At 43.4% G+C, this 22,698-nt stretch overlaps 1 protein-coding gene across 2 annotated transcripts in view; it reads right to left on the reverse strand.

Moving 5' to 3' along the window:
• The window catches only part of LOC137347289 (E3 ubiquitin-protein ligase HECW1-like), a 630,030-nt gene that overhangs the window by 383,540 nt on the left and 223,792 nt on the right, over window positions 1-22,698 (reverse strand). For both annotated transcript variants that reach the window (XM_068011682.1, XM_068011674.1), the window contains exon 4: window positions 11,126-11,220. In XM_068011682.1, coding sequence (XP_067867783.1) covers window positions 11,126-11,220 — 95 coding nt within the window. The remainder of the gene's footprint in view (window positions 1-11,125; window positions 11,221-22,698) is intronic.

The raw sequence follows: 22,698 nt of genomic DNA on the forward strand, positions 1-22,698 counted from the left end.
GGAAACTGCTATCCTGGCAAAGCCATGTGCGCGCTCCTCTTGTTTCTCTATGTTTAGAGGGAAGAAGATGAATTCCAATCCCATGGTATGCAGAGGCTCTGAGACCTCTCTGCTGCAGCCTGGAAGGATCCGGTTGTGAAGAAATGAAGGGCCAATGTTATCCTGACAGCCACAGGCAGCATCGTCCTCACCCTGCTCTGAGGCTGCATGTCTGGTTGCAAGAGGTGGCAGAGGTCTATGAGCACCTCCTTTGTGAAGCACAATTATCGAACACACTGCTCCTGCCTTAGTGGAGGTAGGAGAAGTGCTCCTGGAAGACTCTAGGTGAATAAGGCCTCCTGCTGATAGCATTTCTTCCCCACCTCCTCCTTTGTGAGCAACTTGTCATCTTACTTGCTGCCTCTGCCTCAGATTCTATTTGGTTAGAGCTAAGAAACAATGGAGGTACCTTACACGACTGGGTATATTCTATAGGCCACCAACTACTGCGAAAGATATAGACGAATAAATGTTCAAGAAAATTATACAGAAGTGCAAAAACTATATAGTTATCCCTCTTTTGAAACCAATGCTCACTTAAAAGGAGGGACTAAGCACCACTATTGAAGGGGCGCCATTAATATACAGTAACAAAAATTTATTTTAAAGGAAACTTAGCTAAATTGAACTAAAATGTCATTCCTAGGGTGATGGTGCACTCCAGTCCCTCCAGTGCCCACCGGTCACGGAAGGCCTGAAGCATATTGTTGGTACCACATGCTCGCTCCCCAGGGACACCCAGGCACAGACGTAACCACAGAAGAGAGGCAGACAGTCTGCCCGAATGACTCCATCGACCGCCCGCTTCCTGGACCTGTTAACGGCCACCCTGGCCAGGTCCAGGAGCGGTTCCACAAGGAGCTCCCTCGATCTGCCCGCCCATCTCCATACCAGGTGGCCAAAGATCAGGAGCGTGGGACTGAAGTGCAGCCAGAGCTTGAGGAGCTGCCCCCTCAGACAGTCAAACAGAGGCTGCAACCTCACACTTTCTACATAAATATGAAACATGGCCTCCTCCAGGTCGCAGAAATTACAGGCAGCCTTGGAGTCCGTGAACCTACTCAGTAATCTATTGCATGGGTGCCGCGTGCAACATCCTCCACGGCAAATCCCTGATGAACAAAGGGAGGGCTGCCACATACAGTGCCTCCCACTGAGGCTCCCACCCCTCTGGACAGCAGGACAGAGAGCCAAAGTGTGACCGGATGGCAGATGAGTGTGAGTAAGTGGAGGATGTGCAAGAGCAGCCCATACAGGAAGCCCCTTTGCGCAGGGTGGAATGGCACAGAGGGGATTTCTGAGAGACAGCTCAGGTTGTGGGGTTGAGGCTACCGAGGGAGATTTTGAGGGCTGGCATCGATGCGAAATCTCGGCCAAACAGGGGTCAGCCTGAGCCACCTCGACACTACAAGTGTAGTCAGGGCTGAGTACTACATTTTTAAGATTCGTGATGGCTTTGGCCACGAGCTGAACCCTACACAAAGGCGCACGCCATGCCAGCTCTTCCAGCGACATACAGCCCATTCCTCCACCATCCAGAATGTCCCCGACTCTGGTCACCTTGGCAGCCAGCGCCCTCTCCTCTGCCAGCCATGCATGCATCCTGGAGGATTGCCACCACTTCTTACAGGGCAGGCTTGGAGGGTCGAATGGCCTGTTCCTGTGCTGTACTGTTCTTTGTTCCTTGTTCCAGACCCTCATCAGTTCCTGGTAAAAGACAGGCAGCTCCCGCAAGCAGGCAGGGAGACCTTGCAGGTCTATTAACAGGAGCTGCATGTCGTAGTTGAGGCCTTGTAGCTGGCAGAAGAAATACGTTACCAGTTCACACCATCTGGGAGGAAGCTCAACATACAGGTATCTCTGCAGGATCTGAAGGCAGAAAGTTGCCACCTAGGTGCGAAGGCACACTAGCCCTGACTGCCCTCCCTAAGCAGGAGGCCCTGTGCTGCCTTTAGGCCCAGAAGAAATTAGTATCTTAGTGACAAACCCAAGGGAAGGGATCAAAGTGACCAACCTATACCACAGCACTGCAGTCACCGGCTGCCTCAGTACTACAGTGTCCGCCTTAATTTTCAAGCTCAAGCCCCGGAGTGGAACTGGAACCCAGAATCTTATGACGCAGAGGCAAGAGTACTACCAACTGAGCCACAGCTAATTGAGTGCTTACTATAGTCCCCCAACTAGTGGGAAAGATACAGGAGATCAAATTTTCAAAAAAATTACAGAGAGTTGCAAGAATTATAGAGTAGTTATAATGGGGAACTTTAATTATCCTAATATAGACTGGGATAGTAAGAATGTAAAGGGCAGAGAGGGGGAAGAATTTCTGAAGTGTGTTCAGGAGAATTTTCTTGATTGGTATGTTTCCAGCCCAACGAGGAAGGATGCATTGCTGGATCTGATTCTGGGGAATGAGGTGTGCCAAGTGGATCAAGTGCCAGTAGGGGATCAGTTAGGGGACAGTGATCAGGGCATCATAAAGTTTAGGTTGACTATGGAAAAGGACAAGGAACAATCTAGAGTAAAAATAATTAATTGGAGGAGGGCCAACTTCAATGGGGTGAGGACAGATTTGGCCCAAGTAAATTGGAAGCAAAGATTGGCAGGCAAAATCGTAATGGAACAATGGGCTGCCTTTGAAGAGAAGATAGTTCAGGTACAGTTGAGGTACATTACCAAGAGATGGAAAGGTAAGACAAACAAAGCCAGTGCTCCCTGGATGACAAAAGAGATAGAGAATAAGATGAAGCAGAAAACGGGGACGTATGACAGATGTTAGGTTGATAATACAAGTGAGAACCAGGCTAAATATAAAAAGTTCAGAGTACAAGTGAAAAAACAAATAAGACAAGCAAAGAGAGGGTCTGGGAAGAGACTGGTAGCTAACACAAAAGGGAATCTGAAAGTCTTCCAGAGGCATATAAATAGTAAAAGGGTGGGAGAAAGAAGGTTGGAAATGATCAGGGACCAAAAACAGGATTTATGCATGGAGGCAGAGGGCATGGCTGAGGTACTAAATCAGTATTTTACATCTGTCTTTACCAAGGAAGAAGGTGCTGCCAAACTCAGTGAAAGAAGAGGTAGTTTAGACACTGGATGGGCTAAAAATTGATAAGGAGTAAGTATTTGAAAGGCTGGATGTACTTTAAGTTGATAAGTCACCAGGACCAGAGAAGATGTATCCAAGGATACTGAGGGAAGTAAGGATGGAAATTGAGGAGACACTGGCCATAAACTTCCAATCCTTTTTAGATATGGGAGTCGTTGCAGAGGACTGGAGAACTGCAAATGCTACATCCTTGTTCAATAAAGGGTGTAAGGATAAGCCTAGAAACTACAGGCCAGTCAGTTTAACCTCAGTGGTGGGAAAATGGACGGCACAGTGGTTAGCACCGCAGCCTCACAGCTCCAGCGACCCAGGTTCAATTCTGGGTACTGCCTGTGTGGAGTTTGCAAGTTCTCCCTGTGTCTGCGTGGGTTTCCTTCGGGTGCTCCGGTTTCCTCCCACATGCCAAAGACTTGCTGGTTGATAGGTTAATTGGCCATTATAAATTGCCCCTAGTATAGGTAGGTGGTAGGGAAATATAGGGACAGGTGGGGATGTGTTAGGAATATGGAATTAGTGTAGGATTAGTATAATATGGGTGGTTGATGGTCGGCACAGACTCGGTGGGCCAAAGGGCCTGTTTCAGTGCTGTATCTCTAAAACTAAAAACTAAAAACTAAAACTTTCAGAAACGATAATCTGAGACAAAACTGACAGTCACTTAGACAAATGTGGATTAATTAAGGAAAGCCAGCACAGATTTGTTAAGGGAAAATCGTGTTTAACTAACTTGCTTGAGCTTTTTGATGAGGTAACAGAGAGGGTTGATGGCAGTAATGCCATTGATGTGGTGTACATGGACTTCCAAAAGGCATTTCATAAAGTGTAAGATAACAGGCTTGTCAGAAAAATTGAAGCCCATGGAATAAAAGGGACAGTGGCAGCATGAATACAAAGTTGGCTGAGTGACAGGAAACAGAAATAGTGGTGAACGGTTGTTTTTTGGACTGGAGAAGGGTAAATAGTGGGGTTCCTCAGAGGTTAGTATTGGGATTATTGCTTTTCTTGATTTATATTAATGACCTAAACATGGGTGGGTAGGGCACAATTTCAAAATTTGCAGATGACACGAAACTTGAAAGCATTGTGAACTATAAGGATAGTCATAGACTTCAAGGGGACATAGAAATGCTGGTGGAATGGGCAGACACGTGGCGGATGAAATTTAACGCAGAGAAGTGTGAAGTGATACATTTTGGTCGGAAGAACGAGGATAGGCAATATGAAATAAAGGATACAATGATAAAGGGGGTGCAGTAACAGAGACACCTAGGGGTGTATGTGCACAAATTGTTGAAGGTGGCAGGGCAGGTTGAGAAAGTGGTTAATAAGTAGTTTGGGGCAGAACAGTGGTGCAGTTGTTAGCACCGCAGCCTCACAGCTCCAGCGACCCGGGTTCAATTCTGGGTACTGCCTGTGCGGAATTTGCAAGTTCTCCCTGTGACTGTGTGGGTTTGCGCCGGGTGCTCCGGTTTCCTCCCACAGCCAAAGACTTGCAGGTTGATAGGTAAATTGGCCCCTAGTATAGGTAGGGGAATTGAGGGAAGGTGGGGATGTGGTAGGAATATGGGATTAATGTAGGATTAGTATAAATGGGTGGTTGATGGTCGGCACAGACTCGGTGGGCCAAAGGGCCAAAGACGTGAGGAGAAGAAAAGAGAAAGAAGAAACAGCTGGTCGCACATGCCAGTACTCGCTACTTGTCATGGTCGTATGTTTTTGCTGTATAACTGGAGTGTTATATTCTGTCTTAAATTCTGATTGAACTCAATAAACCCACCATATTTGTAGTAGTTGATCCTGATTGTATAGATAATTGATAACAACAAATTGTGCTTAAATTAAAATATCAACAAATTGAAAAGATTAAAATTACTACACAAGTAGCAATTAACGTAAGTTCAGACAGAGAGACTGTGGGACCATCACAACCATAGCTGATGTTATTTTCACTGGATATCCACAAGACCACACTCTCCAGCAGGAGTCAGTGACTGAGAAATAACATTGCTTAGCCTGTGTACACTTACCACTGTCTATGCTTTCACATTTCCTTTTATTAAAAATTAATCCTCTAGTTGTTTTGCAAGGTTATCGATGATAGTTTTATGGTTATTGGCTGCAGCTGGGAATGTGGAGTTGAGGTTACAATTAGATCAGCCATGATCTTGTTGAATGGTGGAGCAGTCTCGAGGGGCCATGTGGCCTACTCCTGCTCCTAATTCGTATGTTCGTATGTACATATTTCCATATGCAACCCTTCTATGATTCTATGATCTCCCTCTCCTGCTGCAGCCCAAAGGGGACTTCTACTATAGCTCCATGACTGGGAGCAAGTGGTGCACTCAAGCCCTTGCAGTCACAAGCAACGACTTCCCTACATGCAGTACCACCTCCCGCTGACTTCACCAACTGTTATCAACTGCTTTAGATACCCAACACTTCCACAAATTCAAACAGAGGCAGTGGAAAGTAATCAGCAGCTGCTGAACGCATGTTCAGTTGTGTGTGTTTAATAGAGGGTGGTAGCTGGAGCGGTGAGCTCTAAAATGGTAATGCAAGCACCAAACTGGCATTAGACAGTGATTGCCATCACAATCTGCTTACTCTGCACACTTTCAGTGCGTATACATAACGCCCGCTCTAACGGCCTCACCAAGATGTCATTCAGTGTGGGTCACACCTGAAGTGGGCAGAAGTGGCATGGATGTCATTTTGCTACTAAACTGGCACCCCTAGTGCCAAAACTACCAGCGTTCCGGAGCTGAATTTTGTGGCCACCATTCAAAATGATGAAATCTAGGGGACAATTTTCATCTAACTCACTCAGTGGGAAACTAACTAGATCAGATCGGAAACCTGTTTGACACACTGTTGAACTTTACTTCACAGATCACACAATATATAAATTATTTGGCTGAAAAGCAATCGCAACTGCAGAAGTTTCCAACTTTCCTTTATATCATTTGAAGCATCAAAAAGTATTATATTTTTTCTTTGTTATAAATTACCCAATATTAGAGTCATAGTCATAGAGTCATAGTCGTACAGCATAGAACCAGGCCCTTCGGCCCACCGCGTCCATGCTGACCATAATGCCTATCTATGCAATCCCACCTGCCTGCATTAATTCCATATCCCTCTATGCCTTGCTCATTCAAGTACCTGTCCAGATGCCTCTTAAATGTTACTACTGTTCCTGCCTCCACCACCTCCTCTGGCAGCTCTTTCCAGATACCCACTATTCTTTGTGTGAAAAAGTTACCCCTTTGATCCCCTTTAAACCTCCTCCTTCTCACCTTAAATCTATGCCCTCTAGTTTTAGTCACCCCTACCATGGGAAACAGACTCTGGCTATCTACCCTATCAATGCCTCTCATAATTTTATATACCTCTATCATGTCCCCTCTCAGCCTCCTTCGCTCCAGGGAAAACAGACCAAGCCTATCCAATCTCTCTTTATAACTTAAGCCCTCCAAACCAGGCAACATCCTTGTGAATCTTTTCTGCACCCTCTCTAGCTTAATCACATCTTTCCTGTGGTGTGGCGACCAGAACTGCACACAGTACTCCAAATGTGGCCTAACCAACGTTATGTACAACTGAAATATGACGTCCAAACTCTTGTACTCAATGCCTCGGCCAATGAAGGCAAGCATGCCATACGCCTTCTTCACCACCCTGTCTACTTGTGTTGCCACGTTCAGGGAACTATGTACTTGCACCCCAAGGTCTCTGCTCAACAACACTCCCCAGGGCCCTGCCATTCACTGTATATGCCCTGGTTTAACTTCCCAAAATACATCACTTCCATTTGCCAATCCCTTGCCTACTTTCCCAGTTGATCTATACCCTGTTGTAACCTTAGACAACCTTCTTCACTGTCCATGATACCACCAATTTTGGTGTCATCTGCAAACTTACTAATCATGCCCCCTACATTCACTTCCAAGTCATTAATATATATGACAAACAACAGAGGGCCCAGCACCGATCCCTGCAGCACACCACTGGTCACCGGCCTCCAATCTGAAAAACAACCCTCCACTACCACCCTCTGCCTCCTACCAGCAAGCCAATTTTGTATCCAATTGGCTAGCTCACCCTGGATCCCATGTGTTAGAACCTTCTGGACCAGCCTACCATGCGGGACCTTGTCAAAGGCCTTGCTAAAGTCCATGTAGACAACTTCCATCGCCCTGCCCTCGTCAATCCTCTTGGTCACCTCCTCAAAAAACTCAATCAAGTTCGTGAGACATGATTTCCCACACACAAAGCCATGCTGACTATCCCTAATCAGACCTTGCCTTTTCAAATGCATATAAATCCTGTCTCTCAGAATCCCTTCCAATAACTTTCCCACCACTGATGTAAGGCTCACTGGCCTGTAGTTGCCTGGCTTATCTCTGCTGCCCTTCTTAAATAAAGGCACAACAATTAGCTATCCTCTAGTCTTCCGGTACCTCACCCGTGGCTAACGATGATACAAAAATCTCTGCCAGGGCCCCAGCAATCTCCTCCCTTGCTTCCCATAGCATCCTAGGATACACCTGGTCAGGCCCTGGGGATTTATCCATCTTAATGCGCTTGAAAACCTCCAACATCTCCTCCTTTGTAATGTTGATATGCTCCAGGATATCGCTGTTCCCTCCCTTGAACTCACTAGCTTCCATGACCTTCTCCACGGTAAATACAGATGAGAAGTATTCATTTAAGACCTCGCCCATTTCCTGTGGCTCCACACATAGATTACCACAGTGATCCTTAAGGGACCTACTCTCTCCCTAGCTACCATTTTACTCTTAATATATTTATAGAATCTTTTAGGATTCTCCTTTATCTTATCTGCCAGGGAAATCTCATGGCCCCTTTTTGCCCTCCTAATTTCTTTCTTAAGTGTCCTCCTACATCCCCTATACTCCTCGAGGGACTCGCTTGATCCCAGCTGCCTATACCTGACATATGCCTCCTTCTTTGTCCTGACCAGACCCTCAATATCCCTCGTCATCCAAGGTTCCCTAAACTTGCCAGCCTTGCCCTTCCATCTAACAGGAACATGCCGGCCCTGAACTCTTCCTAACTCACTTTTAAAAGCCTCCCACTTGCCGGACGCCCTTTACTCGTAAACAGCCTCTCCCATTCAACATTTGAGAGTTCCTGTCTGATGCCATCGAAATTAGCCTTCCCCCAATTTAGGACTTCAACCTGAGGACCAGTCCTATCCTTTTCCACAACTATCTTGAAGCTAATAGAGTTATGGTCACTGGTCCCAAAGTGTTCCCCCACTGACACATCAACCACCTGCCCAGCCTCATTTCCTAAGAGGAGGTCGAGTGTAGCCCCTTCTCTAGTAGGGCCATCCACATACTGCTTCAGAAAACTATCCTGGACACACTTAACAAATTCTTCCCCATACGGTTCCTTAGCACTAAGGCAGTCCCAGTCAATATTAGGGAAGTTAAACTCACCTACTATTACAACCCTATAATTACTACATCTATCTGTGATTTCCCTACATATATGCTCCTCCAATTCCCTCTGACTATTGGGGAACCTATAGTATAATCCCATCAAAGTTCTCCCTGTGTCTGCGTGGGTTTCCTCCGGGCGCTCCGGTTTCCTCCCACATGCCAAAGACTTGCAGGTTGTAGGTAAATTGGCCATTATAAAATTGCCCCTAGTATAGGTAGGTGGTAGGGAAATATAGGGACAGGTGGGGATGTGGTAGGAATATGGAATTAGTGTAGGATTAGTATAAATGGGTGGTTGATGTTCGGCACAGACTCGGTGGGCCGAAGGGCCTGTTTCAGTGCTGTATCTCTAAACTAAACTAAAGTGATCACCCCTTTCTTATTTCTACGTTCTACCCATATGGCCTCGCTGGACGTTCCCCCTGGGATATCCTCTCTAAGTACTGCCGTGATATTCTCCCTAATCAATAGTGCAACTCCCCCTCCTCTCTTTCCTCCACCTCTGTCACGCCGGAAGCATCGGTACCCCGGAACATTGAGCTGCCAGTCCTGCCCATCCCTCAACCACGTTTCCATAATAGCTATAATATCACAATCCCATGTACCGATCCATGCTCTGAGTTCATCTGCCTTACCTGTAAGGCTTCTTGCATTAAAGTAAATGCTGTTTAGCCTATCAGACCTTCCGCGCTCCCTGTCCTGCCTCTGCCCGGCCTGTCTACTGGAATTGGTTACTTTAACCTCTACATTTGCCTCAACTATCTTATTGGAGAGACTACTACTTTGGGTACCACCCCCTTGCAAGAATAGTTTAAACCCTCCCGAGTAGTACCAGCAAACCTCCCCGCAAGGTTATTGGTCCCCTTCCAGTTCAGATGCAACCCATCCACCTCTGCACCAGAAGAAATCCCAATGGTCCAAGTAGTTGAAGCCCTCCTGCCTACACCAGCTCTTCAGCCATGCATTCATTTGCCTTATCCTCCTATTCCTACCCTCACTAGCACGTGGCACAGGGAGTAATCCTGAGATTACAACCCTAAAGGTCCTGCTTTTTAACCTTCTGCCTTACTCCCTATATTCACTTTGCAGGACCTCATCTCTCTTCCTGCCTATGTCGTCAGTACCAATATGGACCACGGCCTCTGGCTGCTCACCCTCTCCTTTCAGAATGTCCTGCAGCTGCTCCGAGACATCCTTGACCCTAGTACCATGGAGGCAACATACCATCCTGGAGTCTCGTTTGTGGCCACAGAAATGCCTATCTGCACCCCTTATGCTAGAATCCCCTATCACCACAGCTCTTCCACCCCTTTTCCTCCCCTGCTGTGCAGCAGAGCCCTCCGTGGTGCCACGAACTTGGCTGTTGCTGATTTTCCCTAGGAGGTCATCCCCCCCAACAGTATCCAAAGCGGTATATCTGTTTGAGAAGGGGATGGCCACAGGGGACTCCTGCACTACCTGCCTGCGTCTTCTATTCCCACTGACTTCAATGAAAATAAAAATTGGGTTGCTGATTCACTACCAACCATCTTACACTATCACATAAAATACATATGTGTAGCCATGAGGTAAGGACAACATTGAGCTTGACCATGATTCCCCCATAAAGACACCCAAATGTTGGTGCAATGCATTACAACAGTGACTACACTTCAAAAAGTACTTCATTGGCTGTAAAAGCGCTTTGAGACATCTGGTGGTCATGAAAGGTGCGATCTGAAGGCAAGTCTTTCTTTCTTTCTTCTTTCAATGGGAATAATGGTCAGCTGAATGAGTTACCAGACCCTATCATGAAGAAACACCCATCGAGGAGGAGGAAGTAAGAATCAGCAAAAAGGCTTCTTCAATGAAATGCAATAATCCATCAACTATCGGAAGAAGGAATCTGACATTAATTTAATCATATTGTAAAAATTTAAAACACTAGGGGACAAGTCTCTCCACGAAAATAAACAATAAGTTGCATTGTCTTACAGTCAGAGGAAGTATTCATGATATTTAAACCTTTATGTTAGTATTACACAAGGATGCAAATGCACATTCATTAATAGTATTTTATAAATGAACAGGAGTAAGACCTGCATGGAGCCAATTCTTAGGTAAGCTGTCATCTCTCCCACTATTTGAAGTATTAAATTGAATGTTAAACAGTGTAGAAGAAACATAAGTAGATTTTTAAAAAATTATTAATTTGTTACATCAAATGTGGAGATGAGTTTTTTTTAAATAAAATGTACCAAAGCACTCTGTATAGACCACAACATGTGAAATAGATGCTTGGAGAAAAGGACACTGCCACAATAATTTGATTTGCTGCAATACAATAACAACACCATCTGTTAGCTTTCAGCAACTACAGACTGTGATGAGAAAGAGGGTAAATACTATTTTGATTTCTACCTTAAGTCACATCTAAGCTTGCGAGCACAGAACTAGAAAATTAATGTGAGCGATTATCTAATGATATCTCTCTGTATATATAGTAAACAGAATTCAGTAAGGAACTCACAGGAGCAGACGGATTTCTCACACTGATGCTTGGTGTTGTTGCTCGAAGTGCTCCACTGGCTCCATGGTAATACTTAAAGCAGATTTTTGTTTCAGCTGAAAGATAGATTAAGGTCATATTAAAGCTTTAGGAGATCACGATATGAGACAATATAATTTGTTCCTGTTGTTTTGCTATTATGGTTTTACCAAAGAAGAGCCACATTTTGATACATTTTACATTTAATCTTCATTTTAGAAATTTAAATACAAATTTCTTCCCAGCTTTCTCCCCTCCAATCTTTTTTTAAAAATTGTGTTGTTTCCTTACATGGAATAACTCCACAAGTGCCAGTCACCTTCTGTTACCTCACCCATTATTCACTTGTGAATCTTGACAGCAAGTGTCAATGGAGTATTCAACTGTGCAGGCATCACAGTCAAGTACAATGCCATTCTCAAAGAATGTCTACACACATATGCAACCAGCAGGGATCACTAGGTACCAATTAGATGCAGGAACCTGGTAATTTCCTTTCTGTAATCTGCAGCGCATTTGTGTTCATTTCAAAAAAGCAATAACAGGCCAATCACAAAACACTGTGAAGGTACACATTGTGCACAAAGGAAGAACAGAATTTATTTGTTGATGTTTTTGCACAAATCAACTACTTCTTGTGACACTAAAGTAACCTAAACTTTTTCACATCAATTTGTGCAAGCATTGAACTTATTAAGTAACTCCATATGATTTGTTTCATGTACAAAGAAAGAGGTCACACATTCACAGAATGCTCAATTGTACCAAAATTCTACACCATGCTTATATTAGCCCACTCAACATCAGGTCTGAGCTTAATCCAAAAAAGCAGTTTGCTAGACAAAGAAATTAAATTTAGCCAAAAAAAACCTACTGAGAATACAGTTTATCCTTTTTAGTCTGACAAAGATTTTCCAGAAACAAGATATGCTGCTATATTAGAGACTGGGGATTTGGAGAGAACATTACAGCGCAGTACAGGCCCTTCGGCCCTCGATGTTGCGCCGACCTGTGAAACCATCTGACCTACACTATTCCATTTTCATCCATATGTCTATCCAATGACCACTTAAATGCCCTTAAAGTTGGCGAGTCTACTACTGTTGCAGGCAGGGCGTTCCACGCCCCTACTACTCTCTGAGTAAAGAAACTACCTCTGACATCTGTCCTATATCTATCACCCCTCAACTTAAAGCTATGTCCCCTCATGTTTGCCATCACCATCCGAGGAAAAAGACTCTCACTATCCACCCTATCTAACCCTCTGATTATCTTATATGTCTCTATTAAGTCACCTCTCCTCCTCCTTCTCTCTAATGAAAACAACCTCAAGTCCCTCAGCCTTTCCTCGTAAGACCTTCCCTCCATACCAGGCAACATCCTAGTAAATCTCCTCTGCACCCTTTCCAAAGCTTCCACATCCTTCCTATAATGCGGTGACCAGAACTGCACGCAATACTCCAGGTGCGGCCGCACCAGAGTTTTGTACAGCTGCAGCATGACCTCATGGCTCCGAAACTCGATCCCCCTACTAATAAAAGCTAACACACCATATGCCTTCTTGACAGCTCTATTAACCTGGGTGGCAACTTTCAGGGATTTATGTACCTGTACACCAAGATCTCTCTGCTCATCTACACTACCAAGAATCTTCCCATTAGCCCAGTACTCTGCATTCCTGTTACTCTTTCCAAAGTGAATCACCTCACACTTTTCCGCATTAGACTCCATTTGCCATCTCTCAGCCCAGCTCTGCAGCCTATCTATGTCCCTCTGTAACCTACAACATCCTTCGGCACTATCCACAACTCCACCGACCTTCGTGTCATCCGCAAATTTACTAACCCACCCTTCTACACCCTCATCCAGGTCATTTATAAAAATGACAAACAGCAGTGGCCCCAAAACAGATCCTTGCGGTACACCACTAGTAACTAAACTCCAGGATGAACATTTGCCATCAACCACCACCCTCTGTCTTCTTTCAGCTAGCCAATTTCTGATCCAAAGCTCTAAATCACCTTCAACCCCATACTTCCGTATTTTCTGCAATAGCCTACCATGGGGAACCTTATCAAACGCCTTACTGAAATCCATATACACCACATCCACGGCTTTACCCTCATCCACCTGTTTGGTCACCTTCTCAAAAAACTCAATAAGGTTTGTGAGGCACGACCTACCCTTCACAAAACCGTGCTGACTATCTCTAATGAACTTATTCTTTTCAAGATGATTATAAATCCTATCTCTTAGAACCTTTTCCAACATTTTACCCACAACCGAAGTAAGGGAACAATCCAATAAGTATGAGTTCCCAGAAAAAAAACCATAAATGGAAAAGCAATAGTACAAGGATATAGTCCTTTCTCAACTGACTGGAATGAAGCCTTAAATCGTTTTCTGTCTTTATTACTCTGAGTTAACATCTGACCCCAGTGGCCAAAACTCAGCATTAAGGATTACGCTCAGCTTTTCACCTGAGGCGCACTTACTCGGTATCTGTAGTTAAATCCCCTACACTCCCAGTGGATCAATTCCATTACATAGATGGTCCTCTGCTGCAATCAAGATTAAGTCTACTAGCAGGTATGTAAGGAGTGTTCTACTTTCTGTGCAGATTTGCAAAGATATTTTCTGTACTTGTGTGGTGAAATATTCCTGTCATTTTCTCCTGACAGAATCAAAGTTTTGTTTTGAAAGATTACTAAGACTATTTTAAATAGAGCTTGCATTTTTATAGTGTCTTTCACACCTTTTGTATCTTCAGGACACCCCAAAGCACTTCACAGCTGAAGAACGTTTGAAGTGTAGTTGTTGTTGTAATATGGGCAAATGCAGCCAACAATTTGCACATAACAAGGTCCCACAAACAGCAGTAAGATGAATAACCAGTTAATTTGCTTTTACTGGTGTCAGTTGAGCAATAAATATTGTCCAGCAAACTGAGAGAAAGACACTTTTCTTTGAAACAGTGCCATTGGATCTTTTACATTCACCTGGGAGGGCAGATGGGGCCTTGGTTTAGCGCCTGATCTGAAAGACGTCACCTCCGACAGTGCAGTATTCCCTCGATACGTATTCATATGCCTAACAATCCACACTTAGCTTTCTTCAGTCTTTAAAACTTTAATACCATGTATCTTTGTTAAAAGCAAATTATTTCATTGAGAATTAATTTAATGCTGGGTTTGAAGAAATGCTAGCGCATCCAATGTTTGCATGAAGTATATTCTTTTTGCGTCAGTGCTTCAGGCTTGCTGCAGTCCTAAATCATCTTGTTTTTATGAAACGTCCGCTGTGCAATGCTAGTCTACAGAACTCTGCTGTCTCATTCTGTGTTCAGTCTCCATCAGTGAGGCAGAAATGAGCTCTATACTGGCACAAAGGAAAACACTTAAGAGCCTCTCCAAAGCGCAGTATTTGAGTGCCTTAGTATCAAGAATCAACATATCACACTCCAGCCTTTAAAAAACAATCCCATATCGACATGGGCCTAGAGATTTGTTGATGCCACATCTGTTTTACAGGTGTAAAAACAGGCACCTAAGCTTTCAATACGGTGGACAGCATGCATGCAACATTTCACCTCGGAATTGCTCCAGCTGCCATATTCGTAAAGGCTCCAGTATTGGGGTCCAGGACTTGCACCTGAAACAGGTGTTAGACTGCTTTGCATATACAAATAGGGGGCCTAATGCTTGTTTAAAGAACCCTTCCTAAAATTGGGATTCCCTGAATGCAGCTGGTGCCAGGGCTGCTGCATTCAGAATAATGTAGTCTAATGTTGACTAACCAACGGCCCTTCTAGGGACTGCTGGAGGTTGCCGCAAATAAAGTAAGGTTTTTTAAAAAATGTTTACCTGTAAGTGGAACCAGGCGGATCAGGACTGTGCCTACTGTCTCTGTGCAGTCCTGATGGCCAATGGCTGGCCAACCCATCCTCCTGCTCAATCACTCTTCTCCTCCCCACCTGATGGCCCTCCCTCCCAATTGCCTCCTACTAACCCAGGATCTACCTGAAGGGCCGCTGCTTCTAGCTTTATCCTAGTGGAACCCTCAAGTTGCCTTTGTCTGTTTGACAGCCGCAGCTAGATGACAATACAACGATGAATCCCTAAGCCCAATTTCTGTTAAGCTCTGGTTTCTGGTATGCACTCCCAGCACACCACCTATTTCCACCCCAGCATCTTTGAGGTTGCAAAAGAATGTAAAGTAAAAACATTTCACCTTTTTTCCTTAGAAACCAGAGTTAAAGAGATTAAAGACAAAAATGTTGGAAATACTCAGCAGGTTTGACAGCATCTGTGGGGAGAAAAGGTCAGTGACCTTTCATCAGAATGGGAGAGAGTTGCATTGATTCTTAAATTAAGCTGTGCACGGATCCGAGAACCATGCCTGGAAGAAGTTCTCTGGGCTCAGGAAGGTTGCTAAGTTAAATGCTGTGCACAATTCAGTTCCTTTCAAAATGTTACCTCACAGCACATCTTATCCTGCCCAACGTTTTCCAGGGCACTCTGTATTGCTGGTAGAACAAGGTGTTTGCTCCATGATTCCTGAAAAGCAGTGACCGCTGGGCATGGGTTACACGCATCTTCTCTCATGGTTCTTACAGCAGCATATGTCCCTGTTCTATGTGTTTTCAAGAGAAGGATGCACATGATTGGTGAGCATCTGCAGACAGGCATCTGAAGCTGTAGTCATGGAACATAGCACATGGGAACAGGAACAGGCCATTCAGCCCCTTCAGCCTGTTCCCCCCCCCCCACAAGTCAATTAGATCACGACTGATTTGTATCTTAATTCCATCTACCCGTCTTTGTTCTGTAACCCTTGGGCAATCCCCTTGCCAAAGAAAAATCTATCAATCTCAGTTTTAAAATTTTCAATTGACCCTCCATTCCTTATGAGCAGAGGGTTTTGGAAATTCCTAGTGAGGAAGCAACCAGGAGTTGGGTAGCATGAGCTGAGCAGCCTCCCCGAAGTCAATGGCGGGTACCACTCTTTGCTTTTCATCCCTTTTATCTTTATTTACTTAATTAATTACTCCATTGCACAGGCACATGCATGGTTACCACAGCAGAACACACTGTTCTGTTTAATAATGTAAAATTCTATGTTATGGGTTGCCTCATTAATAGCAGTTTAAAATATCTTCTTCTGCTCCTTTCGGTGTCCAGCAGTGAAAGGTCATGATTTCAATGAGCCACCTCAACCAAGCACCTTCACTGCAACCTGCATCACCCACAAGCACCAGCACAACTCCTTCTACACCAGGGGGTCAGTTAGCAAGCTGCGTGAGGGAATACTTGGAGAAGCAGTGGGCATGAATGAGGAAGCACAAGTACAGAACTAAAACAGCTTCATTAACTGCTGAGCCCAGTGACTCATGCCTCACAGGGCCTGCTCACGAATGCATGTTAATAATTCAGAAAGAGCAGGAGCAGGTGAAGCAATGATTTGAGAGTCAAGCCGCCTGTATAGCTTGGGGGATTCTATAAAAGAGTCCACAGCCCACATTTGTGTATTGTTGCATGCCTGCTTGACCAACCTGCTGATTACCATGGTGAAAGTGGCTCCTTCAGCACCCTCTGAAGTCATAAGCTCCCTAATCCCCACTCTCCAGCTGAAACCCTAAGCTCAGGCTTCCATCACAAATGTTTTGGCTATTTAGTTCCATCAAACTTCTTTCACTGTCGAAAATCAAGTCAGACAGTGAAAAGCTATGGCTCTCTTGTGTTGCTGCATGTTTCCATGGCAAACTAGATGAAATGGGTAACTAGGCAAGCAAAGCATCTGTAACTTGCGTGGTGGACCTTATAGTACAGGTTAGGAGTGTTGGCAGTTACAATCTGCTGTTGCTTCGAAAAACCCAATGGCATAAAAGGTCAATGCAGCTGTGAATTACACGATCACTGACAGAGCTGCCCCTCAGAGTTTTTTTTAAAGCTCTGGCTGCACTGCTCCTTTGGGAGTTGTAGCTTCCCCATGTTGATGTTTTGGATATAACTATGCGCAATTTTCTAGTAGCCGTGTAAGGGCAGGTACTAACTCAGCGTCTAAGATGGTAACACACCTGTCTGACATGCCTCTTTAGATCCTCATTTCCCTTCTTCAAAGCCTGCAGCTATCGATAAATGACCAGAGGGATATCCTTACATGTAGCACAGTATAGAATACCCCTGGGGAAACAGGCCAAGTTGCAAGATGTTGTGAGTTTAGTTTTTATCTACCGTGCAAGTATAGCAAATTCATGCCATTCATTGCATGTCAATGGTGAAGCAGACAACGAGATGGCATTTTCACAAAGCTAATAGCGGAGCAGCACAACTTGGACAGTAACTTTTGGATTTCCAAGTTTTACAGTGCATCTGCCCTCACCTGAAGTTACTGTGGCATTTTCTCATAAATAACAGTGAGTGCCATTAGCTTCACCGTTATTTTGATAGCCAAAATATTTGCAATCATGGACTTCCTACTTTCTTTAACCAAAATGCCTAAAATTGGGTATTCCTTCACATTCTGGAGGATCTGATCTTAATCATTTTTTTCCTTCTTATGCTGAGTAAATATTTGGCTCATCTTTCTACACAGAAAAGGACTAAAATCCAATTACTACTTTGTCTAATATTCACTTAGGTCTAATGGAATCCAATGTTCCCTTCAAAATTTAGTTGCTGTGCACAGCTCATTTTTTACACTGTATGGTCCCTCTAAAGGTTTTTGCGTGGTCACACACAGACTTTATTTATCACAGAGCGAGGCCTGTGTGGTACCTCTCAGGGTGCTGCACAGCCGTACATCTGCGCAGTTTAGCAGGAACATTGATTATATCTTTTTTTGTACGAAGAATGGCAAAAAACGGTTTATTGTTCCTGTGTAAAGCTTGCTTTTAACATCACTTGTCAAATCAGTAACAGAACCATGAGCCCACAGTAAACAAAAATCCTCCAATTTTTTAACAGAAACTAAATAACAACTCTAGAGGTTCTGTCTCACAATGATTCAACAGATACTGATAAGAAATATTCACAGAACCTGATTATAGAGAAAGGAATAAAAGCTATACAATTGAACTGAAGCTTTTGTCCTAACTGCCTTCAGTGGTAAATTATTTCAGCACACTTAAAAGAGGCTTTAGTAAAACTGAAGCCAATTAATATGCATAAATGTTTATATCTAAAATAAACTGGAAATACAGTAATGAAAAGTGAGATCTATAATTTATATTTCTTGTGACAAAGATGCTCATAAGCCACGAATGTTGTCTGCACATCGAATAAACTACAGGGTTGAAAATACAGCCCCCGCACATTGCTGTGCAAGTCGCGTGTACACCAGTGACATCGCCAGATAATGCAAGGTCAGCTCATTTGTATAATTTTCTGCCATTCTGGGTGTGTTGCTTATGGGAACACCAGGGTTAGAATCTTAGCTGGCACAGACTATTGGTGGCCATTGTAGGCCAAGCAATTTGTTCCAAAACATAGGCGAGGGTCTCCAGGCAGATAGGAGTAAATGGAATTTTAAAAAATGTAATTCAACCTCCTGTTCAGTTTGAAACAGGCACGGTGCAGCTAGAATACTGCTCAGACACTCCATTATAGGGCAGCTGCCTAATTTAAGTGAAAGTCAGGGGCCCAACAACCTTTGGGAATGGCTTGTGCAAAGCCATCTAGCTCATTTGGTGCTCACTGCCCATTTGCACACAGATCAGATATTTGCGTTCCTTACTCCAATGTATTGTGTCTCCTCTATGCAATCTAGTAATCATAGAGTCACAGAGTCATTTACGGCACAGAAGGCCGCCATTCGGCCCATTGAGTCCATGCCGGCTCTCCAAGGAGCTATTCAGTCAGTCCCACTCTCCTGCTTGATCCCTGTAGCCTGAAAGTCTATTTCCTTCAAGTGGCCATCCAATTTCCTTTTGAAGTCATTGATTGCCTCTGCTTCCACCACTCTTATGAGCAGCAAGTTCCAGGGCATTACCATCCATTGTGTAAAAAGGTGCTTCCTCATATTCCTGCATCTCTTGCCCAAAACCTTAAATCTGTGTCCCCTGGTCCTTGTGCCATTAGTTAATGGTAATAGTTTTTCCTTGTCTAACTTATCTAAGCCTATCATAATCTTATACACTTCTATTAAATCTTTCCTCAATCTCCTTTGTTCTGAGGAGAACAACCCCAGTTTTTCCAATCTAATCTTGTAACTAAAATTCTCCATCCCAAGATCCATTGTGGTAAATCTGCTCTGCACCCGCTCAAGGACCCTCACATCCTTCCTAACGTGTGGTGACCAGAACTGGATGCATTTCTCCAGGTGGGGCCTAACCAGAGCTTTATAAAAGTTCAGCATAACATCCATGCTTTTTTACTCAATGCTTCTGTTTATGAAGCCCAAGATCCCATATACTTTACTAACCACTCTTTCAATATGTTCTGGTACCTTCAAAGATTGATGCACATGCAACCCAGGTTCCTCTGTTCCTGCACACTCTTTAGAACAGTGCCATTAAATCTATATTGCCTCACTCTATCCCTTCTGCCAAAATGCATCACTTCACACTTGTCAGTATTAAATTCTATCTGCCATCTGTCTGCCCATTCTGCTAGCCTATCTATGTCCTGTTCAGGTGGTTCATATCATCCTCACTGTTTGCTGCACCTCCAAGTTTGGTGTCTTTGGCAAATTTTGAGATTCTACTCTCTATTCCAAGATGCAAGCCATTTATAGAGCAAACAAAGTAGTGGTCCCAGCACTGACCCTTGGGGAACACTACCATCCTCCAGTCTGAAAAACAACCATTTACTATGACTCGCTGTTTTCTGTACTTAAGCCAATTTTTTTATCCAATTGGACACTGACCCTCCTATTCCATGAGCTTCAATTTTGTTAACCAGCCTTTTATGTGGTACCTTATCAAACGCTTTCTTAAAGTCCATATAAACAACATCCACCGCATTCCCTTCATCAACTTTCTCTGTTACTTAATCAAAAATTCAATTAGATTAGTCAAACCTTTTATAATTCTCTGCTGGCTCTCCTTAATTGACTTGAATCTCTCCAAGTGTGTGTTGATTTTATCCCTGATTATTGTTTCTAAAACCTTGCCCACCACTGATGTTAAGCAAACTGGCCTGTAGTTGCTACGACTGTCCTTACATATTTTTGGTGATACAATGGCTCAGTTGTAATGACAGCAAAACTTTCAGCATTCACCATCATTACTCTTGTGAAACTAACAGCAACTTCTGGCATCTGTACATATGCAGTTAAACGTGGAAATCCAGACGTTGATGACAGTGATTCCCTGTTCCTCCTCCCTACTGAAGTCCTCACAGATGGAAATCAGTTACAAATCACTGATTTTATGAGAACTTCCACTTTTTATGGTATGAGTCTTGCTGTAAAAACACTGGAAAAAGTTATGCCTTATTGAATGAGGTGTAACTCGGTTTTAACAGTGCATAATTACTGGTGAACAGCACCTCTGGCCCTAAAAAACTAATTTTATATTTGTGGAATGTCAAATTTCTCCATTCCATGCTAAAACATCCATAAATTTTTAAAATAATAATTATTTTTTAAAAGTTTGTTGATATTTTAGTTTCTCCCTTAATCCCCTGTGTATGTCCAATTTTAATTTTGCTATCTGTAAAACTGTAAAAAGTAACTGCTTGTTACTTCCTGGTTTGCTGTCCATGAGAATTCTTCAATGTAATTGGTTACTTGGCCTGCTTGATGACATTACTGTTAGTGGACGCCAGAGCTCTCCTATAACTGGTGCCAGAATGAAATTAATATCGGGAAAGGTGAAATCCACACCACAGAGATCGCTAGATCTTTGTGGGCAGCTTTCTTTGCTACTTACCACAAAAGCTGGGCAATTATACAAACAAAGCAATGGCTTACATAGAACTATATTCACTCTAATAATTTTAGTGAAAAGTAGATGAATGAAAAGGCATTGGATAGGCTAAAAAGCGCTCATAGACCATTTGTCTGTGTTTAGCATTCGTCTCAGAATAACAGGCTAATGAGTGTTCGCAACTAGAGAAAAAAATACCCAGTTGTTATTCATTAAAGCCCATTAAGGTCATTAATGAGAAACGTACGTTCTTTATAAATGGGTTTATGATCTTGTTATGCATGATACATTTGGCAATCTTCTCTCAACATGATTATGCTGCTACTGATTTAGGAATTCTATTTTTAACACCACCTATTCCTGAAATTAGAGCAAAGCATTTTTGCTGATTACTTGAAACCAAGACATTGTCAGTCTTGATGTGATAAATTTCCACTGTAATAACAAAATGTCAACATTTATCAGTTTCCAATATATTTTACCCATCCATTCAGAAACAACAAACAAAATTCAAGTTAGAAATGCATCTGTTACACATGAATGGTGGAGTTCCAGTTTCCAGTTCTCTCAAACTGCATTCTCTTACGAATCAGCTTCACCTTTCCTGATATTATATAAGCATTTAGTGGCCCATATATCAGTATCCTGTGATTTGTCATTAGTACTAATGCAATAATGACATATGCAAGGTATTCCTGTACCACCTCTATGATCCATTACAGGGCTATTAGACTGGACTCTTTCACTTATCTGGACCAACATTTTATAATGATGTAATCACGCAACACGATTTCCTTTTTGGTATATTACTCCTGCTCATTTTTAAAATATTGTGCATGTTCTCTGGCCATGCTCCCAATTCATTGTTAGTGGTTCTGAGTCTTAAATATCCTCAATATTTTATCTTTCAGATTATATTTGCCTCTAATTTCTTCTTCCCATGTGACACAAATCATTGTTTTGCTGCCCCTTCTTTGGGTTAGCATCTTTCTTTCCTGAGGACAGAGTCAAGACTTAGAAACTCTTAATTCGGGGAACTGCAGATGTTAAATTGCATCCTACTACTAAGACACAAATCACAAAGGTACACTAATGTGCCACACTAAGAAAACTGGCACAGTGGTGGGAAATCACATTAGCTCTTTCAAGAGCACATAGGTATAGTATAATGCAGCTTTATTTTTCCTATTACCAGGAGCACTAAGTTTTGCCTCGCACCATCATCCCTTTTGTTATTTAATCACTCCTGCCTTCCACACTAACATAGATCTTCCCTTTGGTCCTTCCCTCTCCTCCTTTCCATGACTCTGTTCTTGCTTAAAAGCTGTCACATCTCTAATTTTACCAGTCGTGATAAAGGGTCCTCGACCTGAAACGTTAACTCTGCTTCACTCTCCATAAATGCTGCCTGAACTGCTGAGTGTTTCCAGCATTTTCGATTTCTATCTCATTTTTCCTATTCTCATCAATGCCTGCTGCTCCCACATATTGTGATCCCAGCTCCCATTCCCTCCCAATGCCCTACTTCCCACTCTCTCTCATAGGCAAGCTCCAGGCTACAATTCAGTCTCAGCCTCCAGAATCTCTGCTCCGCTCTATCTGCTATCTGCTCTGTTCCTTCCTGGAACCCACTGCATGCCCCACCATGGCCAGAAGCCCCAGCCTACCATTTCTTCCTAACGCCAGA

Source organism: Heterodontus francisci, chromosome 2, assembly GCF_036365525.1.
Source record: "Heterodontus francisci isolate sHetFra1 chromosome 2, sHetFra1.hap1, whole genome shotgun sequence".
Lineage (NCBI taxonomy): Eukaryota > Metazoa > Chordata > Chondrichthyes > Heterodontiformes > Heterodontidae > Heterodontus > Heterodontus francisci.